At 40.6% G+C, this 23,641-nt stretch overlaps 3 protein-coding genes and 1 non-coding gene across 10 annotated transcripts in view; 3 read left to right on the forward strand and 1 right to left on the reverse strand.

Annotated features, from left to right (window-relative positions):
• Positions 1-991: 991 nt before the first annotated feature.
• On the reverse strand, positions 992-6,808 carry LOC117223958 (uncharacterized). 5 transcript variants are annotated; one of them, XM_076521740.1, is made up of 8 exons: positions 5,659-6,164; positions 5,256-5,571; positions 4,992-5,178; positions 4,780-4,918; positions 2,329-4,713; positions 2,089-2,259; positions 1,840-2,027; positions 992-1,505 (listed from the first exon to the last, which is right to left on the reverse strand). In XM_076521740.1, exons 1-8 carry the CDS (start codon positions 5,731-5,733, stop codon positions 1,421-1,423), a joined length of 3,546 nt encoding a protein of 1,181 aa, XP_076377855.1. In that variant the 5' UTR covers positions 5,734-6,164; the 3' UTR covers positions 992-1,420. The 5 variants fall into 5 exon arrangements, with proteins under 5 accessions (XP_076377855.1, XP_076377856.1, XP_076377859.1 ...); XM_076521741.1 differs by having other exon boundaries at positions 5,654-6,163; XM_076521744.1 differs by lacking the exons at positions 5,256-5,571; positions 5,659-6,164 and adding an exon at positions 6,789-6,808 and having other exon boundaries at positions 4,780-4,941.
• Positions 6,628-23,641, forward strand: part of LOC117224003 (von Hippel-Lindau tumor suppressor homolog) — a 124,719-nt gene continuing 107,705 nt past the window's right edge. Inside the window, exon 1 of one of the 2 annotated variants that reach the window (XM_033476660.2) lies at positions 6,628-6,768. The gene's annotated coding sequence lies outside the window, so the exon portion shown is untranslated. The remainder of the gene's footprint in view (positions 6,769-23,641) is intronic. The other variant, XM_076521754.1, reaches the window with a different exon arrangement.
• The window catches only part of LOC117224000 (prolyl 4-hydroxylase subunit alpha-1), a 537,488-nt gene continuing 520,476 nt past the window's right edge, over positions 6,630-23,641 (forward strand). The window contains exon 1 of one of the 2 annotated variants that reach the window (XM_076521749.1): positions 6,630-6,768. The gene's annotated coding sequence lies outside the window, so the exon portion shown is untranslated. The remainder of the gene's footprint in view (positions 6,769-23,641) is intronic. The other variant, XM_033476652.2, reaches the window with a different exon arrangement.
• On the forward strand, positions 7,340-7,433 carry TRNAY-GUA (transfer RNA tyrosine (anticodon GUA)). Its single transcript has 2 exons — positions 7,340-7,376; positions 7,398-7,433. It is a non-coding gene; the product is annotated as a tRNA-Tyr (tRNA).

Genomic DNA, 23,641 nt, shown 5'->3' on the forward strand with positions numbered 1-23,641 from the left:
TGAATTATCACCAATTTCACGACTTTCTATTGTCTGCAAAAATATATCATATTATAAAGTATACTGTAGTTGATATAAAATATATTTATCAAATAGTCTTACAATTCTAAATACTTATTATTACTTTTTGAACGAAGCAGCGTGGCTTTTTCAATGTTTGGCTACTTTGTTCTTAATTAATAATCCAAGACATTCGTTCCTCATCACATGTCGCTCGACGAATAGCAACTGATAGCAACTGTCATTTGAAATGACGACTGCATTATTTAAATTCAAATTCTCCGCGACGAAATTAGCTCATTTGGGCATGCATTGCGATAAAGGAAGAACGTGACCAAATTTTAAATATTTAGACACCCCATAAATATTTATGGCAGCTTTGATAATATTTTAGTAGAATTTTAATACGTAATCTAAACATATAACTAAAAATTTGCGATCTACAGAGTTTCTTCGTTTGACACACATTTACTATTAAAAAATTTGCCATGTGGTCTCAACAAGAAATATTTGCTTTTTTATATTTTAATATTTGTTTAGATGATTAGTTCTTAATAGTAACAATAATCTGTTTTGAATTACCAGACTATATATATTCGCGCAGGCGACATAAACTATATGCCTTGGATAGATGTAAAACTCCTACCAAAGTCTTCGAACTTCTTAACTTCAAAATTGTAAACCTACACATGGCGCGGAAACATTCGAAATACAATATGATGTAAAACGGTATTTAGAAAATATACAGCTTTTTAAGTGCATACTTCACAATATTATTTTTATCATGTTACATATTTAATTGAACGTTCTTACAATTGAAAATGATTTTGATATCTATTTGGTGTGGATATTTAGAGCAAAATTGTTTGATATTCTTGTTCCAATGTGTCCAAAACTTACCTTTTGCTTTATCATATTTGAATTCAAATGTGTATTTCCAAATCGAATAATTTTGTTGTAATTATTTAAATTAAGAACAGTGCTGTAGTAGTACAGTATGAAGTACTTTATTAAAATGAATATTAGTATTAATTTTAGTACTACATGTCATAATTAAATAATAGATAGAACCTAAATATAAACGCGGAAGAACTTTTAACTCATGGCACTTTTTATTCTGTAACAGTGTGTCCGGAATCACAGATTTCACGTTTAATTATAAAGTGGCGTGTTGTTGCCATCTTTAACGTCATTAATATAAAAGTTAGTGGTACAGTTATTTACATAATAATAATAAGAAAGTACAAAAATAGAACTTGTTGAAATATAAATATTCTTATCATTACTGCTATTTACACGACCTTTAAAAACAAAGGAAGGATACTAATCCTTAAGTGATAGACCCACTGTGTTTCGGAATCTTCAACAGTAATATTAGCCGTTATTTAAACAGCTCATTAGAAGACTACAACCTTTTTAACTAATAATTGTTCCATAAGTTTCTTCTATAGTTTACTGGATTTCGAAGCTCCAATAAATTAGCTGGAACGATTGTTTTCACTGATCTGCAGAAAACATTAATCGTCGTACATGTAAATACAGAACATCGAACACTTTTGGAAGCATAGCGAAGAAGGACAGAAACGCTAATGAAGCATGGCGTCCAGTCCAAGCATACCATGCACCTAAAGGCAAAGCATTTTCTAGAATGTAGATATGACAATTATTCATTCAGTAGTAGATAATTATCCCCTGTGTTTAAACTTAAATTAGTACGCTTTATACTTTGGTAAATATCACTGATTTAAAACTGCAATACATATATAATCTATCTTATGTCACTAAGCGATAGCACTAACAGAAATTGCGTTTAGAAAATCTGAATATGATGATTCTCACGGTTTCATATTATTTTCCATATTAAATCGCTTATTAAATATTGTGGAGCATGTATACTGATCATTAGATGTTCCCTGAGAACGTTCTTTCAATGCATCTTCAAATTCTTTTATTCTACGGTTCTGTTGCCGGCAGACGTCCTTCATATACGTCTTCTCCTTTTCCAACTTCATTATCTTTGTGTGATCCTATGACAATAATGCAATTAAACATATCTAAGACCAAATTATACTTCTTACTGTTACTTACATTAACTATTCCATTGTGTAGAGTCAATAAACGTGCCGGTTTGTCAGGGGATGTTTGGCAACCCTGGGCTCTTCTGTTTGTTTTCCATTTCCTACATGTATCGCATTCCAATGCGTTTACGTCATTCAAAGCCCTTTCAAGTTTACTTACTTCAGAAATAAGATCAATGTTCTGTCAACAAAAAGTAACTATGTTTACAAATAATCCTTATATTGCTTCTCATGTTTTTATTGTACGCACTTTATTACGATATGATAGAAGAAGTTCTTCAAATTTCTTGCACTTCTGATGATAAGGGAAGTTTTCGCTTTGGATTTGAATTTCCAATGTTTCTATTTGCCCATTTTTGGCTACAATCTGCAACTCCAACTCTTGAATTTTCTTTCGTAATATTTGGCATGTCTCATCACTCTCATCAATATTTATTTCATCAGTTTGATTTTCAAGTGGTCTTTTCTCGTTGAATATTTTATTTCTACTGTGTCTTCTACTTATTTCAAAACCTGGACTGGCACTTCTCGAGCCATTGCTGTTACTTTTTATTTCCAATTTATTCTCGTATTCATTTAGTTTTTCTTGTAGCTCTGTGATATTTTTTCTAAGTGAGTCCAAAACATTTTCATTATGCAATTTCATGTCATCTGTCTGTTCCAGATCAATTTGTGGTCTTGATTTGAAAGACTCGAGCTTTTTCTGAAGCTTTTTGTTCTCCTCCCTGAGATTTTGCAACTTTTCTTCCAATTCCTTGATCAGTTTATTCTCTATTCGATGGAGGTACAATTTATCTTTCAGCTTCGAGATCTCCTTCTCACGTTCGTCTATGATTGTAGCATGGTTTTTCAACAGTTCATTGAGATCTCTATTTTTAACAGTCAATTCCAGTGCGCGCCTAGAATATTCCTTAATGTCTTTATCATTTTGATTTAACAACAATTTTTTGTCTTCCAATTCCAAGGCAGTTTTATTTTCCAAGGCAGTTTTATTTTTCTCTTGCAACACAGCATTGTACTTATTATCATCAAGCGAAAAAGACGACGATTCTTGCTCGGATTTGTACGATTTAAACGTTGTCTTGATCTCAGCATTCTCTTGGGATAACACCTCGTACTGACCTTTCAAATCCACTAATTCTTTTAAAATCTTATTTTTTGATTCCTGTAGCTTTGTTATACGATTACTGGCTCCCTCAAAATTGTTTTGCAATCTTTTATTTAAATCCCTTAGATCTTCCATCTCTGCTTCCGCTTTGATCTTACTAGTGCTGTTCCGGATCTTTTTCTCTAGCTTCGAATTTACACTTTGTAAACCCGCAATTTTTTTTTTGAGGATATCTATCTCCTCTACTAGAGCTATGTTTTTGTTGTTCAATTCGTGTAGTTGCTTGTTTAATCCAATGTTTTTTATTTCCTCGTAATTTAGTTTATCTTTAATCATCTCAATCTGCTCGTCCTTTTCCATTTTTAGTACTTCCATTTGTTCTTTATATCGCTCTATGCATGCTTTACGCTCCGTCTCCTGTTCCTTTAATATTTCATAATCAGGTAAAATGGTATCAAGCTTAGTCTTGTATTCGGATGCAACGTCGCATTTCTTTTTTAGAAGCGCTGAAATCTCGTCGATTCGAGACGTCTTTTGCTGTACCTCACAATTCACGTTTTTGTGGACTTCTACGAGCTGTTCCATCTTAAGGTTCAATTTATTTATGGTCTGATTGCTCGCCTTCAGTTCCAACGCGTTCGCCTCAATAATATTCTTCAACTGCTTTTCGTTAGCTTCGAGTCCTTCGATATTACTTTTCAGCTCCTGATTTTTTGTCTTGTAGGTTTCTATGGCGTACACAAGATCCTCTATTCTCTTCTCATAAGTCTCTTTCTGGGAGTTTACTTTCTTTTGAAATTCAGTTTCTCTCTTTCTACACTCTTCTTGTATTATCTTTTCTTTCTTCTGAGCAATTACAATTGCTTCCTCCCGTCGACAAACCAGTTTGCATTGCCTATCGAATTCATTTTGCAAGTTGTTTAAATCAGTTTTCAATGTCTCCATCTTTTCTTTAAGCGTTTCTTTCTCGGAATTGTTCTCCCTTAAAAGATGTTCCAGCTCGTAGATTCTGTTCTGTTGTAGTATGTGGGCAGATTCGCGTTTTGTCAAGTCAATCTGTAATTTTTCAGTTTCCCTTTCTAATTCATTAGCCCACAACATCGCGCGTTTCTCCGCATCAGCACTCTGCCTTTTCTCGTCTTCCAGGTTTTGTTTGTCTTGTTCGAATGAGTCTCTCATAGTTTTAATGAGCTCCTCTTCCTTAGCCATGAGAGTCTGTAGAAAGATAATGAAAATTTCGTTTGCAGTTTTACTCAACAAGTCGACCGAATTCAATTTATGTTTAAACGACTTCAATTCCTTGATCATGGATCCCCTGACTGTGTTTAATTCATCCTTCAATTTCTTATTATCAATAGCTAACGTGTTCTCCTCTCCAGTGTGCTCCTTAATTTTCAATTCAAGTTTTTCCGCTAGCTTCACTTTCTCTTCATCTAACTCAACTATTAAATTTGAAGAGTGTAGATAAAGTTCATTCTCATCGTGTGTAATTGGGACAGACTGCTCCAACACTTGTTCTTCCACGTTCTAAAAATCAAATAGATGGTTACTTACAGATTGCAATATTTTATCATAAAAAGTTAATTCACTTACATCCGTATTAGGATGAATTTCCCCGCACATTATCTGTTTCTCTAAAGTGGTGAATTCACGGAGTTCAATAAGATCTTTAGTCAAGTCGGCAATACACTCACGTAGAACTTTCTTTGGTGTACTAGGAGATTCTGGATACCTATTCCAGTTAACAAAATCACACTAAATTACTACCGCCATCAAAAGCACTGTTTTTCATGGAGAATGAATACCTTAATATAGTTTGTACACATGAATCTTGCTTGCCCGGCATTAAGTAACCGCTATTATTCCCAAATTCTTCAACAGGCAAAAAATCGATACCCTCCTCCTCGATACAATGAGCATTTTTTTTAGTTTCAGAATCTAGTTTACATTGTATCAAGCCTAATTCAAAATCAGTAAAAGCTGTCTGAAATGCTGCAAGTATAAAAAAATGAATTACCGTATTATGAATGCATATGTCGTAAGAAGATAGTGCAACATGATCAATTTACTCTGATCTGAGACATCGACCGATTGCTCGTTGTCTTTTTTTAATGGTTTTTCGGGCGACATTTCTTTAATCGTTGGTAAGCCAGATTTATTTTTAAACGTAGGCAATTGCGATTTGAACGTTCCACTGTTGCACCAACTTTTCCGTCTTCTAGATTTACATTTAAATGGTTCCGAACGGTTTGTGTTAGTTCCAGAAATAATTTGACTCTTTAACAACGTGATACGATCTTCTAGTAAACAATTGCTTTGATACTTCTCTTGTAATTCGGATTCTACATTCTCTACTTCTGTGGATGGTTTTCCATTCCTTATATTCTAACGAAACGAATTTGCATAGAGAATTTATGGGAATTATTGTAACAAAAATTTCATAGTATCATTAAACAATAAAACCAACCATACTTTCGACGAACCCTCCTCTTTTCCTTCATCGATCAAGGTTTTCAACTTAATTCCCACTTTGATGTTGTCTGACATATTTATAGTAATTACTTTTTGAACGAAGCAGCGTAGCTTTTTCAATGGTTGGCTACTTTGTTCTTAATTAATAATCCAAGACATTCGTTCCTCATCACATGCCGCTCGACGAATAGCAACTGATAGCAACTGTCATTTGAAGTGACGACTATATTATTTAAATTCAAATTCTCCGCGACGAGATTGGCTCATTTGGGCATGCATTGCGATAAAGAAGAACGTGACCAAATTTTAAATATTTAGACACCCCATAAATATTTATGGCAGCTTTGATAATATTTTAGTCGAATTTCAATACGTAATCTAAACATATAACTAAAAATTTGCGATCTACAGAGTTTCTCCGTTTGATACACTTTTACTATTAAAAAATTTGCCATGTGTTCTCAACACGAAATATTTGCTTTTTTATATTTTAGTATTTGTTTAGATGATTAGTTCTTAATAGTAACAATAATCTGTTTTGAATTACCAGACTATATATTCTCGCAGGCGACATAAACTATATGCCTTGGATAGACGTGAAACTCCTATCAAAATCTTCGAACTTCTTAACTTCAAAATTGTAAACCTACACATGGCGCGGGAACATTCGAAATACAATATGATGTAAAACGGTATTTAGCAAATACACAATTTTTTAAGTGCATACTTCACAATATTATTTTTATCACGTTACATATTTAATTGAACGTTCTTACAATTGTAAAAGATTTTGATAACTATTTGGTGTGGATATTTAGAGCAGTTAAACACATTGCCGTAAGATGTCGTTAGTTGTCCCAATTTTGCGGAGATACGAACCGAAAAAAGATCGACGCGCCACCTATTGCAACTGCTTATGTCAAGCTAAGAAGTTTTTCTTACACCATGGTGAGGTTGTAGATTGTCATTGACTATGTACGCATAAAACCGTACGTATTTTTGGTACACGTTATTATACACACGTGCGACAGAGAAATTGTAAAACGAGTGACGATACAGTGAATGCCACCGTGAACGAGTGTTTCGACGAGACAGCAACGTCTGCTTTCGGTGAGTGATTTTTAGGTTACCTATCTGTATGTCATCGAATTCTCGGAATCACCGCGATGTTCCCATGCAATGACGCTGTCTATCTGTCCGTCGTAAACCGAAAGTTGTCTCGTGATTCCGAATGTCACGATCCGTCCATGCCGCGTTCAACTGTCATCAGCTTTCGCGTCAATCACAACCTAACCTTACCGATATATCATGGAAATTTCTGGATAGTTTTCAAGGTTACACGTTCGCCTGTCTCTTGTTTCCAGTTAACGATTCTATCGATGCCGAGATTAAATTAGGCCCTACATATTCAGTGATTTTGTTTTCGGTCAACAAAAGATTTTCATTGTTTGTTGTCGTCATCGAGAGCAGCCTATGCAAATGTTCATTCAGTAATTTATGACTGCTTCGTAAATGACAAAAGATCTCAAACAAGGAATAAATAGCGAATATATATGTACATATATATGGCTTTTCTTCTCCATTTTTTGTTAGCGTTTATTACTGTGGATAGATGGCCTTGATAGGTTTACGGAAGCGAACATATAGATTGTTTACGTTCTAACGACGGAATTCCGTGTCGCCTTCGATAGCTCAGTTGGTAGAGCGGTGGACTGTAGTTGGTTGGTTACTTGGGAGACATCCATAGGTCGCTGGTTCAAATCCGGCTCGAAGGAAATATTTTTTTATTTTCCGAACTTCATTTTTCACTATTTCCACTTCAGCGTTGCTAGTTCGTTACCAGTCCTATTACTTTTCCAACACAACATTGTACAAGAATGCGATTGAAATCAATTTAGAAATAATAAAAAAAAGCATGCATTACTACATGTAGGTCACGGAAATGCTTTTCTCCAGTCTCTAATTCAGGCTTTCTAAATGTTTAATTTGCTCTAACGATTATTGCATGTCTAATAGTTGCTGCCCTCTAGAAGTTGAGTTGCATATCAGGGTGCAGCCTGTTGATAATGCAGTCTCGGTGCATCTAACGCGTGTCCCACAAAATCATGCCAGTTTTATTAATAAAATTATATTTTATAAAATTATATCGTATAAAATTCTATATTTTCACCCTGACAAGAATATATTTCTTCAACCGCGGACAACAATATCTCACGAATGCGACAACACAACATTATAATTGTCGTAACACGATATACCTTGGCGGAATAAATTGAAAGTCATGGAGGACAATAGCTTCGCTACGAAAATTACGAATAATTTGATCAGAATTTGTGCTTGAATTAAAAGAGAAATTATGCGACGAGTAAATTGTAACGATAAGGGAAAGAGTATCCGAATTTCTGGCATGATCAAGCAGATCGTAGGGTTTGGGGGGAGCGGTAGGGGGACCACACTCAGATACACCGGACCATGCGCGTATGTTCACGTTAATTTATCGGCGATTCGCTCTAATCGTGCCGCGTAATTTATTACTACTCTGTTCATATTTATTGGCGGACCCGGAGCGTATTGTACACACGAAATTGCTTATATTGTTGGCGAGCCTCGCCGGATCGCAATAAATTATTCCCTCGCGGAGGTGTGATACCTGACGCTCACCTGATCGATTGCAATTGTGGCTCCCGTGCATATGATTTGATGGCACTTTCTATTGCGCTTTGTGCATACACTGTTTGCTGGAGCATAAATCTCGATCGAACGACGACAATCCCGAACCGCCGAGTCTTATCGGCCTGCATTAGAACCGTGGGCCACCGTTTCAAATATTCATGTGAACCGTCTGCGATACGCGCCGAGCGTGTTCAGCCACGAATAGCAGTTTCTGCTGAACCTTCAAATGTTCCGCGTTACGGAAACGATCATTTCGGTCGGAACTTAAAATCGTCGTGAACAAACGGCCTCGGGGTTCAGCTTGAACCCGTGGTTACACTCCTGTGACATTGTGGGTGGCCGCACCGAAGGGTCAACTCGTGCAGTGGAAACTGGTTTCTGTGTGACTACACCCACGAGCTAATAAATAAGAGGCAAACCAGTCTTACCGGTCCCCTCTGCTGAAGGGTCAACAGCTGTCCTTGAGGATTTGGGCAAAGGGCGACACACCCCGCGCTTTTAATTATAGCACGGAATGTCTCGCATCATTTCAGCTGATACTAAATGATTTTAGTTTCTTTCGATCGCTGTTGATGCTAAATGAAACCCTCACACTGTATAATATACGTTTTGTAAATCGCATTAATCATTAACACGTTGGCTGCCGCGCGAATTTTACGCGACTTGCCCAAGGCGCCAACATGAATTTTTCATTATGCGATGCATATTATGTTGAAATATTATTTACAGCAGATAAGTTTAGTTGTATAAACTTGTTTTATGCATTTTTCGTGGCGCATTGTAATAAATTACAATTATTATAATATTATATTATCTAAAAATTTATGCGTATCGATGTTTACCCTAATTATGTATTTTAGCTATTCGTCGCGTCGCCGGTCACCGGTGGCCCCCACGGCAGCCAACGTGTTAATTTATACGAAAAGCAAGCATTTCTTCCGATTTTTGCGAGGATGTGCTACTTACACTCGTCGGATGCGCATAGATTGAAAAATATTTGCTACATTCTGACACATAGAAAATGTGACACTTTTCTATGATTGTTGATGGGTAGAAATAATAATAAAAAAAAAAAACATATTAATCATCGATCTAGATCATAAACCTTTTTCCTTCGTATATACGTTTTAATCCGAGGGCACAGAACTTTTATTCTCTAATTACGTGTACCGTGGCGCCGTTCCAACGGCAACGGTTTTGTCTTCGGAAAATCCGGCTGCAAATTTTCCACGAATGAATTACCGTGCACCGCCGTGTCGGCGCGGATAATTAATAATTCATGGGAAAACACGGCGCGCTTTGAATCCGCTAGAATCTCTGCCGATTGCTTTGAGAGAATAAATTCGCCGTTAATATATCCATGCAAGGGGCCGGTCGAAGGCGCGGTACCGGCAACGCGAAAATATTTGACCGGGAACCTAATCGACCGTGCATATTCGCGACAAACGCGATAAACGGGACTATTTGTCCGATTTTCTCGGGTGTCGATGGACGGCCGCACGATCGGGGAATTGCGCGGCTACCAAGTCCCGGCGCCCACGTGCGCCCGATTATTGTTATTCAAATTGACGAAAAGCTACCGACAACAATGGCCGATCGATTGGCGGACATCGAAATTCCTGGGCCAAATATTTGATGGGGCTGAATCGTTTAGACCGCCGGAACTGCTCGCTGCTAATGCAGCCAACGTCGATATTCTGTAATCCCGTTGGAAGAAGTAAAATCTTCAGAATCTCTATCCTCGACAACCTTATTAATTATTTCTTTATACAGTAAACGGGAAGAAACCCTTTGGAGTAAGCGTTACAGAGTCGTTCGCAGGTTGAGCTATCATTTCATACTTATTGTGTTCCGTCCTTCAGCGGAATTTTCGGGCTGCATCCGTCTGATTGCACGTCGTTCGTTGAAGGACTGTTAATTTGTCTCGTCGAGCCGAAGATACCCCGTCAATAAATGTTTATTAGGGATAAAAGGAGAAGGTAATTCGACCCGGAGGAAGTTAGGCGGATGCAACCCGAAAATTACGTTGAAGGACGGATTAATTGTATTCATGATTTATCCGAAATAAAAAGAAATCGACTGTGTTCTGAAATTGATTGTATTATATAAATGCATTGCGAAAGATAAATTAGCCTTATCGGCTAATTTATCAGCCTTATCTCGAATATCGGTGCAAGAAGTTAAGGTCGTCCAAAGTGTAATCATATATAAATAAATGCATTAGGTCGTTAAGTATGAAATGCATAGATTTTATAGAAAAATTATAGAGTAAGTATTTTATGCTCAATGACCTGATATTATTCTTGAGATATTGAAAGAATAATTTGTTATGTCGCGTCACTACCAACGATATTTTCTTTAGTCCTCTACTCTAGAAATTGTTTGATTGTTCCAGAAGCGATTAGGTCTGTCGAGGGAGCTCTGAGCTAGGATTAGAAGACGAAAAACCTGTGATAGGTCCAAAAGATAGCAAGAAGTTTAGACGAGCTCTGAGCCAGGTTTGAAAGACAGAGGAGTTACGTTTAGGAGACACTGAGAAGATTGCGCCAACCTCGGTTAGGCTTAGAAGACTTTCGGATGGTTGGACCAAGCCTGAAACACGTTCAAAAGATAGGAGCAGGTTAGACGAAGTTTGGAATAGTTCCAAAAGACAGTGAGAAGGTTGGATCACGTCTGAAATAGGTCCAAAAGACAGTGAGAAGGTTGGATCAAGTCTGAAATAGGTCCTGAAGACAGTGAGAAGGTTGGATCAAGTCTGAAATAGGTCCTGAAGACAGTGAGAAGGTTAGATTAAGTCTGGAATAGGTCCAAAAGACACTGAGAAGGTTGAATCAAGTCTGAAATAGGTCCAGAAGAAAATGGAAAGATAGGACCAAGTCTGAAGTAGGTTTGAAAAGACAGTAGGAAGATTGGACTAATCAAATTTACAAGACATTGGTTAGACTGAATCTAACTTGAGCCAATCCAGGGATCGACTGGATCAGTCGAGTCGGCTCTGGATTAGGCTAAAGAGTGATTAGGCGAACCCGAGTCTGAGTTAGGCCTGCAGGTGATTGATTCCATTTGGACCATGCATGAATTAGGTCTAGAGGTGACTGTATCGAGTTGGACCAGGTGTGGATTCGTTTTGTAGCGAAAATTGTGTCCAGCTTGGAAGCGAATCGAAGGAGTAGATTGTAAAAGATGTGACGAAATATGATGATAGTCCCAAGAGACCGTGGTCTCAGTGCCTGTTTCATGAACGGATCTCAAGAGATCGCGAGGTGTCACGGCTGGTTTCACGAAGAGGAAAATGCCTCGCAGCCCGAACAAATTCGCAGTTGAATGTTTGATGAAAGCAGAAAAGTTCCCGTCACCTTTTCTAATTCCTAGCATGAAAGTGCTTTGGAATTCGATTCTCTCGATCCGCGATTCCCCTCGGGACAGTTCCGTGGATCGCGTCGCCGGTTCACTGCGCCGAGGAAAGATATTATTTGCTTAGAGTGGACCCGATTCCTGACTACGTGAATTATAAGGGTCTCGAACCGCTTGCGCGAGGTAATTCCCCGGAGAGCCGGAGAGAGTCTCTCTCTCTCTCTTTCTCTCTCTCTCTCTCTCTCTCTCTCTCTCGCGCGCGCGCGCGTTCTCTCCCTTGCGACCGAACTCGTCGAGTTGTGTTATTAGTTCTGGCCGTTGAATGGCCTGCATGCCTTACTCGGCCGATTATCACGCTCATTGTGCCGTTTCTGCCGTATTTTGCGCGCCCTTTGGAAGCTCGAATGCTTCTCGTGCTCCGGCAGCTGTTGGCCTCTTAACCAGCCACCAGCTTCTTGGCCGGGCACGATCGCAGCTCAAACTGGCCATCTTTTGGAACCACTCGCTTGACCAATTAGGACCTGCTAAGCTCCGGAGAACTTCGCTCGAGAGGATGTTCCCGCTAGTTCAAAATATTTCCTAGTGCTTCGGACGTTCGGCACGAAAGATTCGGCGAAGTTTGGTAATCCTAGATCTGGAAAGTTTGCTGCCCTGTTGTGCTCGGAGCAAGCGTATAAATTCTACTGATCCCGGAATTTCCGATTTTAGCGATCAGAAGCTGCTAATGGACTCTGTGAACCATTGGAAAGAAATGATTGTTGTTTCAGTCGCGTTTTGTTAGAGAATCGTGTGCCCGGCTCGAAATTCTTTATCGAAATCTCGATTTTGCACTTCTCCATCAGGAGATTCTCTGACTTTTCAGTGGAATAAATTCCACAGATATTGGGGTTTTCTATTTTAGAAAACAGATTGTTACTAATGGCCTCTTTGAACCTTGGAAAGATAATTATTGCTGTTTCAATCGCGTTTAGTCGATGAATCGTGTGCCCAGCTCGAAATTCTTTATCGAAATCTCGATTTTGCATTTTTCCATTAGGAAATTCTCTGACTTTTCGGTGGAATAAATTCCACAGATATTGGAGTTTTCTATTTTAGAAAACAGATTGTTACTAATGGCCTCTTTGAACCTTGGAAAGATAATTATTGCTGTTTCAATCGCGTTTAGTCGATGAATCGCGCGTGCCTAGCTCGAAATTATTTATCGAGATCTCGACTTCGCAACGTTCCTGGGTAAAATGCCCCGATTTCCGTGAATGTTTTACGAACGATTTTTACGAGCAGCAAGCCGATCGCTATCAAACCATGGGAGAATTATCGCGGATTATGCGGCAGCCGGATAACAGTGCTATCGGCTGCATCGGCATAATTAACTTGTGCGCTTAACACCAGCACGCAGCAATGTGTCCCAAGACGAGCATGAAGCACGGAACAAGGATGAACCTGTAGATACGACGACCTACGAGCTGCCTGGGAATTGGTCCATTCGTTCTTGAAATCTGCGCGGGCTTGATATATCGAATGCACGCGGCATCTTATCTCGTCCAATTAAACCGAGGAACCTTGCTGTTATCGTGAATTAAAGTCTCGACCAACGGGGACCGATAGCATGATTCGAGTATTAATATTATCGAAGATGCGCGGGCTCGGGTGCATCGGCCTGTAACGATGATGAATGTTTCTGTCGAAATTGAGCCGGATATCTCGGAAAGTGAGACCTGAGATATCATCCAGACAACAGAGACACAAGCCTGATCCATCATCCCCCAGATTCTTATGCGGTGCGAGCTGCAACCAGAAAATTTCGTGGTCGATACTCGGAACTTATGACATATCTCCCAGAAGTGTTGATCCATCGGTGTTCCCTAGAAGCCGCGTTCGTCTAATCAAACCGGATGGAATCGTCGTTCATAAATTTCCTTAGTTTCTCCAAAGCGAAAGATTTTTTCCATTTCATTTATTTCTTTAGCACTTAACGGGCATTGCCCTTCGTATTCAAGATGTCTCAAAATTATGGTACTTTTGGGAAATAAGGAATTCTTGAGGTCATTCGAAGTAACTTTTTCCTTGGCGATAATGCAATCTGCGGCTTTTGGTTTGCGAGTTATTAATGAATAACAATGACCCGAGCTTTGTCACGGATACAATATCATAAACGTACGAAAGTACGCATAGAAAAAGTATATATAGTATGAGCTAGAAAAAAGGAAAACACATACAGAAATGTAAACTGACCCAGGTGAAGGTTAACAACTTTATCACGTTCGCTTTAAACGAGACCGTGTCGCCGGTGGAAAAAGACGATCTTATTGTAAAAAGGACAAGCATATTGTAAAGATGTAAGATTGTACGCGCTTCGCTCGAATTCCCTGCTGTTTCCGAGAAAGTTTCCGAAAGATAGGGTTCGATGAAAGGATGACTCGAAGATCTCGGCAGAGTCAGGGGACGTAAGATGATGTTTATTTGCGTCTAAAGCTTAGGATTACTCTCGAAACACTCCGCGATCTGGATCCGGGATCCAGAGCTTTCCAGTCGAGAAAGCAGGTGCGAAATAAAGAACGTTCGCGGAACTCGGTCGCTTCAGAATGAAATGTTTAAACGCGTTGACTCCAAGAAAAGACGACGTGACTGCAGGCGATTCGCCTTGCGTTCGGCACGGGTCCGCGAAACCTGAATAAATTAACACGGCAACGTCGGGAGAAGAAGGATCCATGGGGCGGGGGACATTCGATCCATAGATCCCGGCGGAGCTAGGGCGGAACGAACGGTGGTTATCGATCTCGGCCGAACAACGCGCGAGCGGTTCAGCATGCGGGAGTGGTAAAACTACTATTACTTTTTACCGATTCGTCGCTGGTAAACGGATCACGTACACGGTCGCAGTAAAAGATTGAGAAACAGAGGGGAATTTTTATTCCCAACGGTTCGTTTTGAATACCGGCGCGGCGAGCCGCGGCGTCTAGACGCGTTCGTTTCCCTCGCTGCACTGAAATTTTCACCTTTGACCGTCACGATCGTAACCCATAATATGCGGTCCCTTCGTGGATGCTCGATCGGAATCGTTTTATTTATTTATCGGACGTAAAACATCTGACACACACGCTCGGCAAGATTTGTTTCTGATTCCGCAACCGATGGATAAGGCCGCCGTCTAAACGATCTTTATGATCGCGCGATTTCACCGATCTGTTTCGAATAATTTTTACAACACGATCGATCAAGGCCCTTCCCAGAAAACTCATCGTTCACGCCGCAGATAAACAGTTGCGTTTTTCGTGCGGATAAGTTATATATATTCCTTTCTGACAATCGCACTGTGTCCTCAGTTCGAAGATCAATTTATAATTCAATAGAATATGGAAGTCAACGTCTTCGACGATCGGATAAATTGCAGTAACGAAGTGCATTCGTTTGGACACTTGTTCGTCCAATCATGTTAGATAGACTGTTAAAGAAACCTTATAGCTTAATAATTTTCTTACGAGCTTGTACCTCGAAAGAATTTCTCCGATCCAACAAGAAAAAACCGTTTGTTCCTTCGCGGATGAAATCAACGATCGAACCACGCATGCGAAAGCTTGTCTCGCTTTTCGAAGTACAGCGAGTTGCCTATCAGCAGGTAGACCGTCGACGGTCGGAGTTGCAGTCGAATCGCGGAGGCTGAGGGCGATAATTTCCGTGAAGCACGTCGGGGAAACTTGAAATGGCGGCCGTCTACTCGGAAGAATTTAATCTTCCGACCGGGTGGAACGCGTCCAATTCGCGTCGCTAGTAAACCGGCCCCGAATTTCGGATGCATTGTCATCTTTATTGCTGGAAGAGATGGAGATCATCAGGTCCCTTTGGCAAGCGCGCGGCCTCAAATCACGCGGCGTTCTCCGTTCGATCTTCCGTGCCAAGAAACGGCTACACACGGCCGACTGCTACGGCCCGACAGGGGTTTATCGGTATTCCACGGTTTACTCTTTCATTGAATCCCGAAGAAGTTGTGCTTCACGTGCTGTCAGGCCGCGGCGTGGCGTGGCGTCACACGCGCGCGGAGCTTTACATAGCTCGCCGATCCGGGCGATGCTGATTTCGATGGGACGAGGATACGTGACTGGAAACGCGACTACGAGAACAAGTTACAACACGTTCTTGTCTGAGATCGGGATCGAGCAATCTACTCCGGCTCGAAATTATCGGGAGCGGCGTCGCCGTTTCCACCGAATAGGGTGCACGGGGCGGATCCTCGGATCGATGCCGCTTCTAGAGTTACGCCCGAGTCCTGAAAAAAGCGAAGACAACGGCGAGATTGCTTGGAACGGAAGATGTTAGTGTTGGTGAGCAAGGATGCTGTATGATCGGGTCGTGAGCCGTGTGGAGTTGCCGATTTTTCGGTTCAGTTTTTCGTCCGAGCCGCAGTGTCCGCGTCCGATTTCGTTTTCATAAGGTTTATACGCGTCATTAATATTTGTTACTGCGATTATTTTTTGCCATCGAACAATTTCATTGAGCACCCACTGTATGACAATCTGTCGGTTGTAACTCTCTCTCGCCGGGAGGCACATCCCACATTGTAACACAGATTTTCATCACCGAGTCAAAAATGTCCGCATTCGAAATATTAAAAACCACGGCTTTCGAACAGTTTTGTTTAACTGTATTATTTTTGTATGAAGGTGCAGTGTTTTAAAATGCAAACGAATTTTAAAATATGCCGTAAAATCTTCAAGAAAATCAAAATGAAATCGTAACAGAAACTGAGTTTTCTTAATAAATCGTATCAATTATATCGATTAGTTAATAATAACTTTAATAATGAATAAAGTCTTCTTAATTTTACTCGGTCACTTCTGCGGTCAATTTTACTCAGCAGCGCGTCCCGCCGAGTTAATAAACATTTTTTTACGAGGAATAAATTGCAACAGTTAGCATTGTGCCTGGTAGTCAGTTTCTGGTCGCGAGACTTCGTTTTGAAACTTCGTTGACGATAGCGTGAGTTTTTCCCGAGATTGCTAAAGCAAGTAAGTCCGTAGGTCCTGAACTTTAGCCGCAAAAACTGCCTCAGCTCTGGCAATTTCACACTGTCTCCCGCAGAATTGAGAGTTAATATTATTATCATTTATCTAATCCTTGCCTGTTAGGCTTAGGACGACTTCCAGTTTACACGTTTATCTTTCCACTGTACGGTGAACCACGATTACACACATCTTTTTAACCTATTTTATTATACACAGCAAGATCTAATAGTCTAAATAATCTTGTGTAATCTACTCCAACAATCTAGTGAAAAGAAAGCTTACGTTACACATTAATATAAAGTCTGGTAATCTTATAATCCGATTGAAGAAGAAACTCGAACCAAAAAAAAAACAAAAAGAAAACTTCTTATTTCTTCTTCATTGCACGGTCTCTTTGATCTTCGACACCTGTTCCCTTCCCTCCGTCGTCTTCCATCCCTGTGGCACCATTTACACGCGTATGCTTGTCATATGTAAATCTCGTTCTGCTCTTGTTCTTTGCTCTTCGCCGTCTTGTACGTTCCTCTGGCTCTCCTCCATAATTTCTCAAAGAATCTAACAATTTACAATACTCGATTGCGGAAGAGCGACCTTTCACGCGCAAACGAATTCCACACGACGGAGGATCGCATCAGGCAGTCTCCTGTAATGACTCTCAATAACTGTCGCAGACTAAAGGCGAAGCCAGAAGATGACGAATGCGGCTATTAGGCGATTTCTGGCGTCATAGATCACGACACGACGGTCCGCAGCAGCTAAGCCTAGAGCAGGCTCCAGTTTCCTCTCCCGTAACCGAGAAATCGACGATATCGATCCTCTGTAGGAGCCGCCATAGATTCGCACGTCCTAGGATTCCCGGCTCGCGCGCTCCCCGGCTCTCAGGAGTCGTCAATATCATCTTTCTCAATCTGAAAAACTGCCGCTATCTATTTTTACGATCCGAAATGCCGGCCGTGTCGTGCGTCGTCGCGGCCAGGAAACTCGGTATCTATCTCCGGCGTCGATTCCCCAGAGCGACAACCGCTCAAACTTTGTTTTCCGACTCATTACATTCCATTTGCATCGCAGTTTCCGAAACTGTTCCATCGAAATCTCCGGGCGTGCCCGTTTCACGGACTCCGCTTATTTTACCACGGACCCGCCATTTCGCGCGGCGCTCTCCCGTGAATTGTTAAACGCGAAACGTCAACCGGACTAATGAAACGATTTATCTAATAGCGAAAACACGCGGCCGACACGTGACCTCCATTTGCTATATTCGGCTTTTTGCGGCGCGCTGTTACCTGCAAACGTCGCGCTTAATCATCAAAAATTTCTCGGATATCTTCGTTCCATATTCCACTCGAAATAGCCGTCAACTTCTCTGCCGTCTTCTTAAGGCTAGCCGTCTTCTGCTTGTCGTCCCCCGTTTCTCAATCCTAATCGCCGATCCTATTCTTCCGACAAAGTTTACGCCGAGAATATTTTGTCTACAACTTTTCTTAGCAGGATCGATCGAAGTTCAACGTAAACCCTTTCGCAGCGTGACTTCGAGGTTACGCATCTATTTATCATGTTACATGTATTATTTCTTTCTGTCGTTTCTCCTTCATAATCGAGGAGATTACGCGTCATGATTTTCTACATTTACGTCACACGTTAGAGAAACTCTACTTCGTTGCTAATGCAAAGATTGATATCTGCCGGTTTCAAGTTTTATGCTCGCGCAAAGAATGTCCCCTCGATCATTCCCTTTTTTTTCGTCTCTTTGTTTACTCGTATTTATTTCGCATCAGGTGTAAAGTCACGTTTGTAATAGATCAAATGGAAAAGAATTCTTGAACATTTTGACCGACGAAACATTTAATCGGATTTGAAAATTATTTGTTACGCTAATTTGTTATATCTTCCGAAATTTAAGAGGACCGCGAAACGTAAGGATGCTGAAAATGTAGTCGATGTTATATGATTTAGGTTCATAATTTTATCACACTATCGCCGGGAAGGGTATTAATTTCTTTCTAAGAATTTGCTTTTATAAAAACATCCCCATTGTATACTCGTTATCAAAATCTTAGTGTTGAAAATATTAAACATTTTTTAACTGGTTTTCTTCACCGATTTTCTCCCGCTAGGACTGCAAGTAAAGCCGCAGATAGTGTGTCAATTTGCTTGACACTAGATTTCCGGAACCCGTCAAAAGACGGGTCACTAATTTTTTAATTTACGATTATTCATATCGTCAAGATACATTTACGAGTTATTTATTCAATTTATACGTTACTTGCGGCAAATGTTACAATAACATCTGTGAAAAATCAGAATAAATGCCTTATTGTTACTTTTATAAACTAATATAAAACAGCTGTTTTTTTGTGCTCCGGAAATCTAGCATTGAATAAAGTACTTCGATTTCACGGAATTTTTGGAGTTGTTCTCGTGTCGATGAAAGCGTTGAACGAAGGAACGCCGGCGATCGATCTCGAAAAAGGTCCCCGAATACGTGCACCGGAGATTCCCAATTAACGCGGAAGCGACGCGTCGCTTTCTAAAACGCGTAAACGGAACAATAGCGAAACTGGTTTCGCACGTGGTCACCGGTCTGAAAACGATTTCACGTTCCCTTTCCGCGCGTTAACGATCTCCCCGTCGGCGTGACGGACGACCAAACTGATTCTGCATTCCCGTCGGGATCGTAATAAAGCCCGGGGTGTCACCGTTACAGAAGATACGCCGGAAATAGACTGTCTAACGGCTCCATTGGATCGAGATCCGTGATAGCACGCCAAGATATGCTCCTTCTACTCTCCCCCCTGCCCGCGAGCCCGGTCACGATGAATCAAAAACAGCTGGAGATCTGCCGGATAACGGTGGAGCTCGGCCACGAACGATGGAAACGCTTGTGCAACCCGGTGGATCCAGGTTCGTGGAATTGATCGCCGATAGCCGAATGCATTTCAAACAAATTTCGCAACGTCGTCGTCCGTGGCACGGCCGGCGACGCGATTTTGCTCTCCGCGCTGTCTGATTTTTATGAAGCCGTCTCTATAAATCACAATTTTTCCGCGATTTGCATGTCTGGACGACGGCGACGTGGAACGGGGGACTGGTTTTCCTGGTAATCTGCGGAAACCTGGAAATCCGGGTCGAATGAGAATGATCGATTTGATTTTCCCGAGATTGTCGGGGTCCGCAAGGTCCTGGTTTTCGATTTGTCGGCGCGCACGAATCGGATTCTTGCTTTTTAACGATCAAGCATTTCTTGATATCGATCTTCTACAAAAATTCTTAACACTTTATATCCTATGATAGTCCTTTTCAGACTGGCTGAAAAAAGTTTCTCAAAAACGACAGCAATTTCATTCATATTTCAATAAATTATGCGTATCAATATTACGCGACGACTTCCTTTGAAATTATTATTATTATTATTATTTAAAACTGTCGAATAAATGTTTAATCGCATGAACATTTATCTAGACAAAAACTTTTTCGAATAATATATCTATTCGACACTATCCAATAAAAATGTATCGAGATAAAAATTCATCCGAATCAGAAAATCTATTCGAATGAGAATTTATTCGCACAAAAATTCATACGGAAAATAAAATAGATTTGAATAAAAACGTTACGATGTTCTTTCATAGTTCATCGATTTATTTCTTTCATGTTACTTATTCGAATTATTCGAATGAAGAATTTTTCGAGTTATTCGAATAAATTATTGTCGATTATTCGATTAAATAGCTAGAATAATTTACGACGAATAATGAATTGTTCGACTGAAAGGAATTCATTCGGACAATTATCTTAGACAATACTTATCCGAAACAATCCGAACAATGCCCAATCCAATCAGAATTCAACCACAACTGTGGACATATTCGATCGGTATAAATTGAAAATAATTCCCGGCGGAATGCAGTTAGATGAAAGAAAGCCAAATGCCATAAAACATTGGAAAATGATTGCGAATTACCGCGGCACGTTGTTTCACGGATCCGCAAGATGCGAAGAAAGGAAGATTGCGCTACGATCTCGACTCCCAGTGATTAGAATAAATTGCCTCTGGTTTCTAAATCAGCGGACTGCTCTCGGCCGAGCTCATTACATTTTCAAAACGCCAATTGTCCTCGCTTCCCACCTAATTTTTACCCGATTCTCACGGAATTAAAGCGCCGACGATTATCCACAGAGAAACATAACTAGTGCCCCCCCCCCAACCCCGCACAGATGGAATCGTCGCGCTGTTCGAAAGTATTGTTACGCGATCGCGATGCAATTCCCAGCGGAAGTAGGTTCGCGGTTAATGAAATTGCCTAAGCAACGACCGCGTGTTACAAAGGCGAATCCCGGGATCTTTACTGTTATGCAAATGGAGGACGACCAGGCGAAACGATCGTCGAGAGCGCAGCGGACCGGCGACCTCTTAATTTTAATTAGGATCGCTATCAATTCCTGTTTCTGTGCTGTTCGGCTCTCGTGTCGCCTTTTTATCGGGCAACGCCGGCGATTGGTTCACCGATGTTTACTTGTTCGACGGCCGTTGCGATCCTTTTTTTAACGCGATCCTCGTCGTCCCGTGGATCACTATAACCTAATTTTCGCCGGCTTCGGGACATATTTGTAATTCGTAATTAATACCAACCTTGACGTACGATCCCATTTTCAAATTTGACGGTGGCTCGACGTAGCAATAAATTACATAGGCGTAGGACTAGCACAGGGAAATTCACAGCAACCCGAAATTTGGAATTTCCGGGAGTAATTACTGCAATCGGAAGAACCGCGTTTGCTCTTAATCTGGCTCTTAACGCAACCGACGTGACAAGCGTTTAAACTGGTCCGCGTATCGCAATCAATGCCAGAACATTATCGAGCGCGTCGTTCATAAAATAAACACCGTAGAATGTTGAAGTTGCACCGTGTCCCGCGACTGCTACCATCTGATTTTTTCTTATCTCTCCATTGTTACGCGTAACAATGAGTGGAGCGCCGTTGTTCGCCGCTTTTGTGCAGCATTTTTCCGACCTGATGCTGATTCTTAAATTAAGCTAGTATCTACTTGAACGAAAAACGACGCGATGGAGTTCGTAGATAATAGAGTCGTGTTCGGTGTCCAGTATTTTTTTCTATTTTTTTTCTATAGCTTTCCTGATCGGGAAAGCTTTCATGCTAGACAATTATACCATGTTAATACGGGACTGCCTCGGGGCAGAACGTTCATGAAATTTTCACGAAGATCTCCGTCCTGATTCGAATCATTGGAGCCAGTTACTGTGGGGTAGCCAATCACTGTGCCTTTTTGTTCGTTCTAATTTTTTTTATAGAATACAAAATTGACGAAAGTATGTTAAGTACTAAAGCTCTCTTTGTGCACAGTTATTGGGGCTTAAAATTCAGGGTAGGAGCACAGTAATTGAGGCACAGTAACTGATTTTTGTAGATCATAGGGCACACAGCAACCGACTCAAGAACTTGGTTTCTTCTTTCTCCCTAATATTCGAAGGGGATTCGATGCTTGTGTCATGGAAAAATTTCTGTCGGCAAACAAAATTTGGAAGTTTGTTTCTAAATCGTTCAGAAACGGCATTTAAGTTGCTAAAGTTGTGTCTAGCAGCGAGAACTCCTACCAGCGAATAACGTGACGGCTGATAAGAGGACACAATAATTGGCTCCTCTATCCTAGTTTACCCAGATTGTCCGCCATTAATTTCGATTATTCATCGGAGTTTTTGGGGCGCCGGCATCGCGTCCGCCGTATAAATTCTCATGAATATTTTCGGCCGCGTCGACACCGGGCCAGCGCGCGCTGATTTAATAATACGGAAAATCGCGGCCTGTTTAATATTTATCATCGCATCTCGCTGACGAGCGAACGAACAATCCGATCGGTTGGACACGATTTCCCGTATCGAATCGAATTTGCATCCGGTCCGCCGCGCCGCTCCGTTATTCTAGATACACGCGGCTGCTTGTACGCGGCAGAGTGCCGCGTCAATTTTTCGTTCCAGGCTTATGAAATAGATTGTTATTGCTAATGCGACTCGTTCCCCCGGAATAGGAGCGAAACAAGCATGCTTTTCATCGGAAACTTTCGCGCGGCCGAATAGCCGGATTTCATTTATTCCGCACAATATTTATGGCTAATTGATTTCCTCCGATGATGCCGCGCGGAAATTTCGGTTCCGTTCATTTTATGTGCAAATACGGTCAAAAAATTTATTTGCACTGGTTTTTTTGTTTGATAAACTCGCGCTTCGTTATGCTCGACTCGTGTAGTACGTGTTTCAAGCGACGATGAAAAACCGTGTAGCCGCGTTTGCGCCGCGTTGAGACAGAGACATTGCCGCAAATTCTTTTAACTGCAGTCATTTTTATCGTTTACGATCACTGTCAACATACGGTGGCGGTCGTACACTTAAAAAACGGTGTAGCCTTTTTCAAAGTGGACCAAATACTTGACTTTTTATTTTACGACGGACAAACTAGCGTGTTAGACGATGACTACAGTACTATTTTTTAAATTTTACTGTTGCAATGACAACAAAAATAATGAGCTCAACTTGTTATTCAACCTTTTTTATCCGAACCTACAACGACAATTTGCAAAAATCCGTTTTGCAGAACTCGGTGATTTGTGCTGAAAATTTCATTTCAATTCTTCGGAAGATCGATTTTGTCGGTTTATGCATTAATTGCGTTCTAAAGTACAGGATTCACGTGTTTAGCAGAAAAGAATCATAGAAACAACTTCGAAAAACGAAAAATGATAAGAAATGAACAGACAAGGAAACGCTACTAATGCGAAGCAATCAGTGATTAGAACTTTAACCCTTTGCACTCGAGGCTATATTCAACTCCAAAGTGAAGACATTTGTTTCAACCTATAGTACTTCCATTCATTGCGATCGTTTCTCCTTCTATTATTCGACGATTGATCGAATATGGACAAATCTAACAACGCGAAAATT

Source organism: Megalopta genalis, chromosome 5 (assembly GCF_051020955.1).
Source record: "Megalopta genalis isolate 19385.01 chromosome 5, iyMegGena1_principal, whole genome shotgun sequence".
NCBI classification, from domain to species: domain Eukaryota; kingdom Metazoa; phylum Arthropoda; class Insecta; order Hymenoptera; family Halictidae; genus Megalopta; species Megalopta genalis.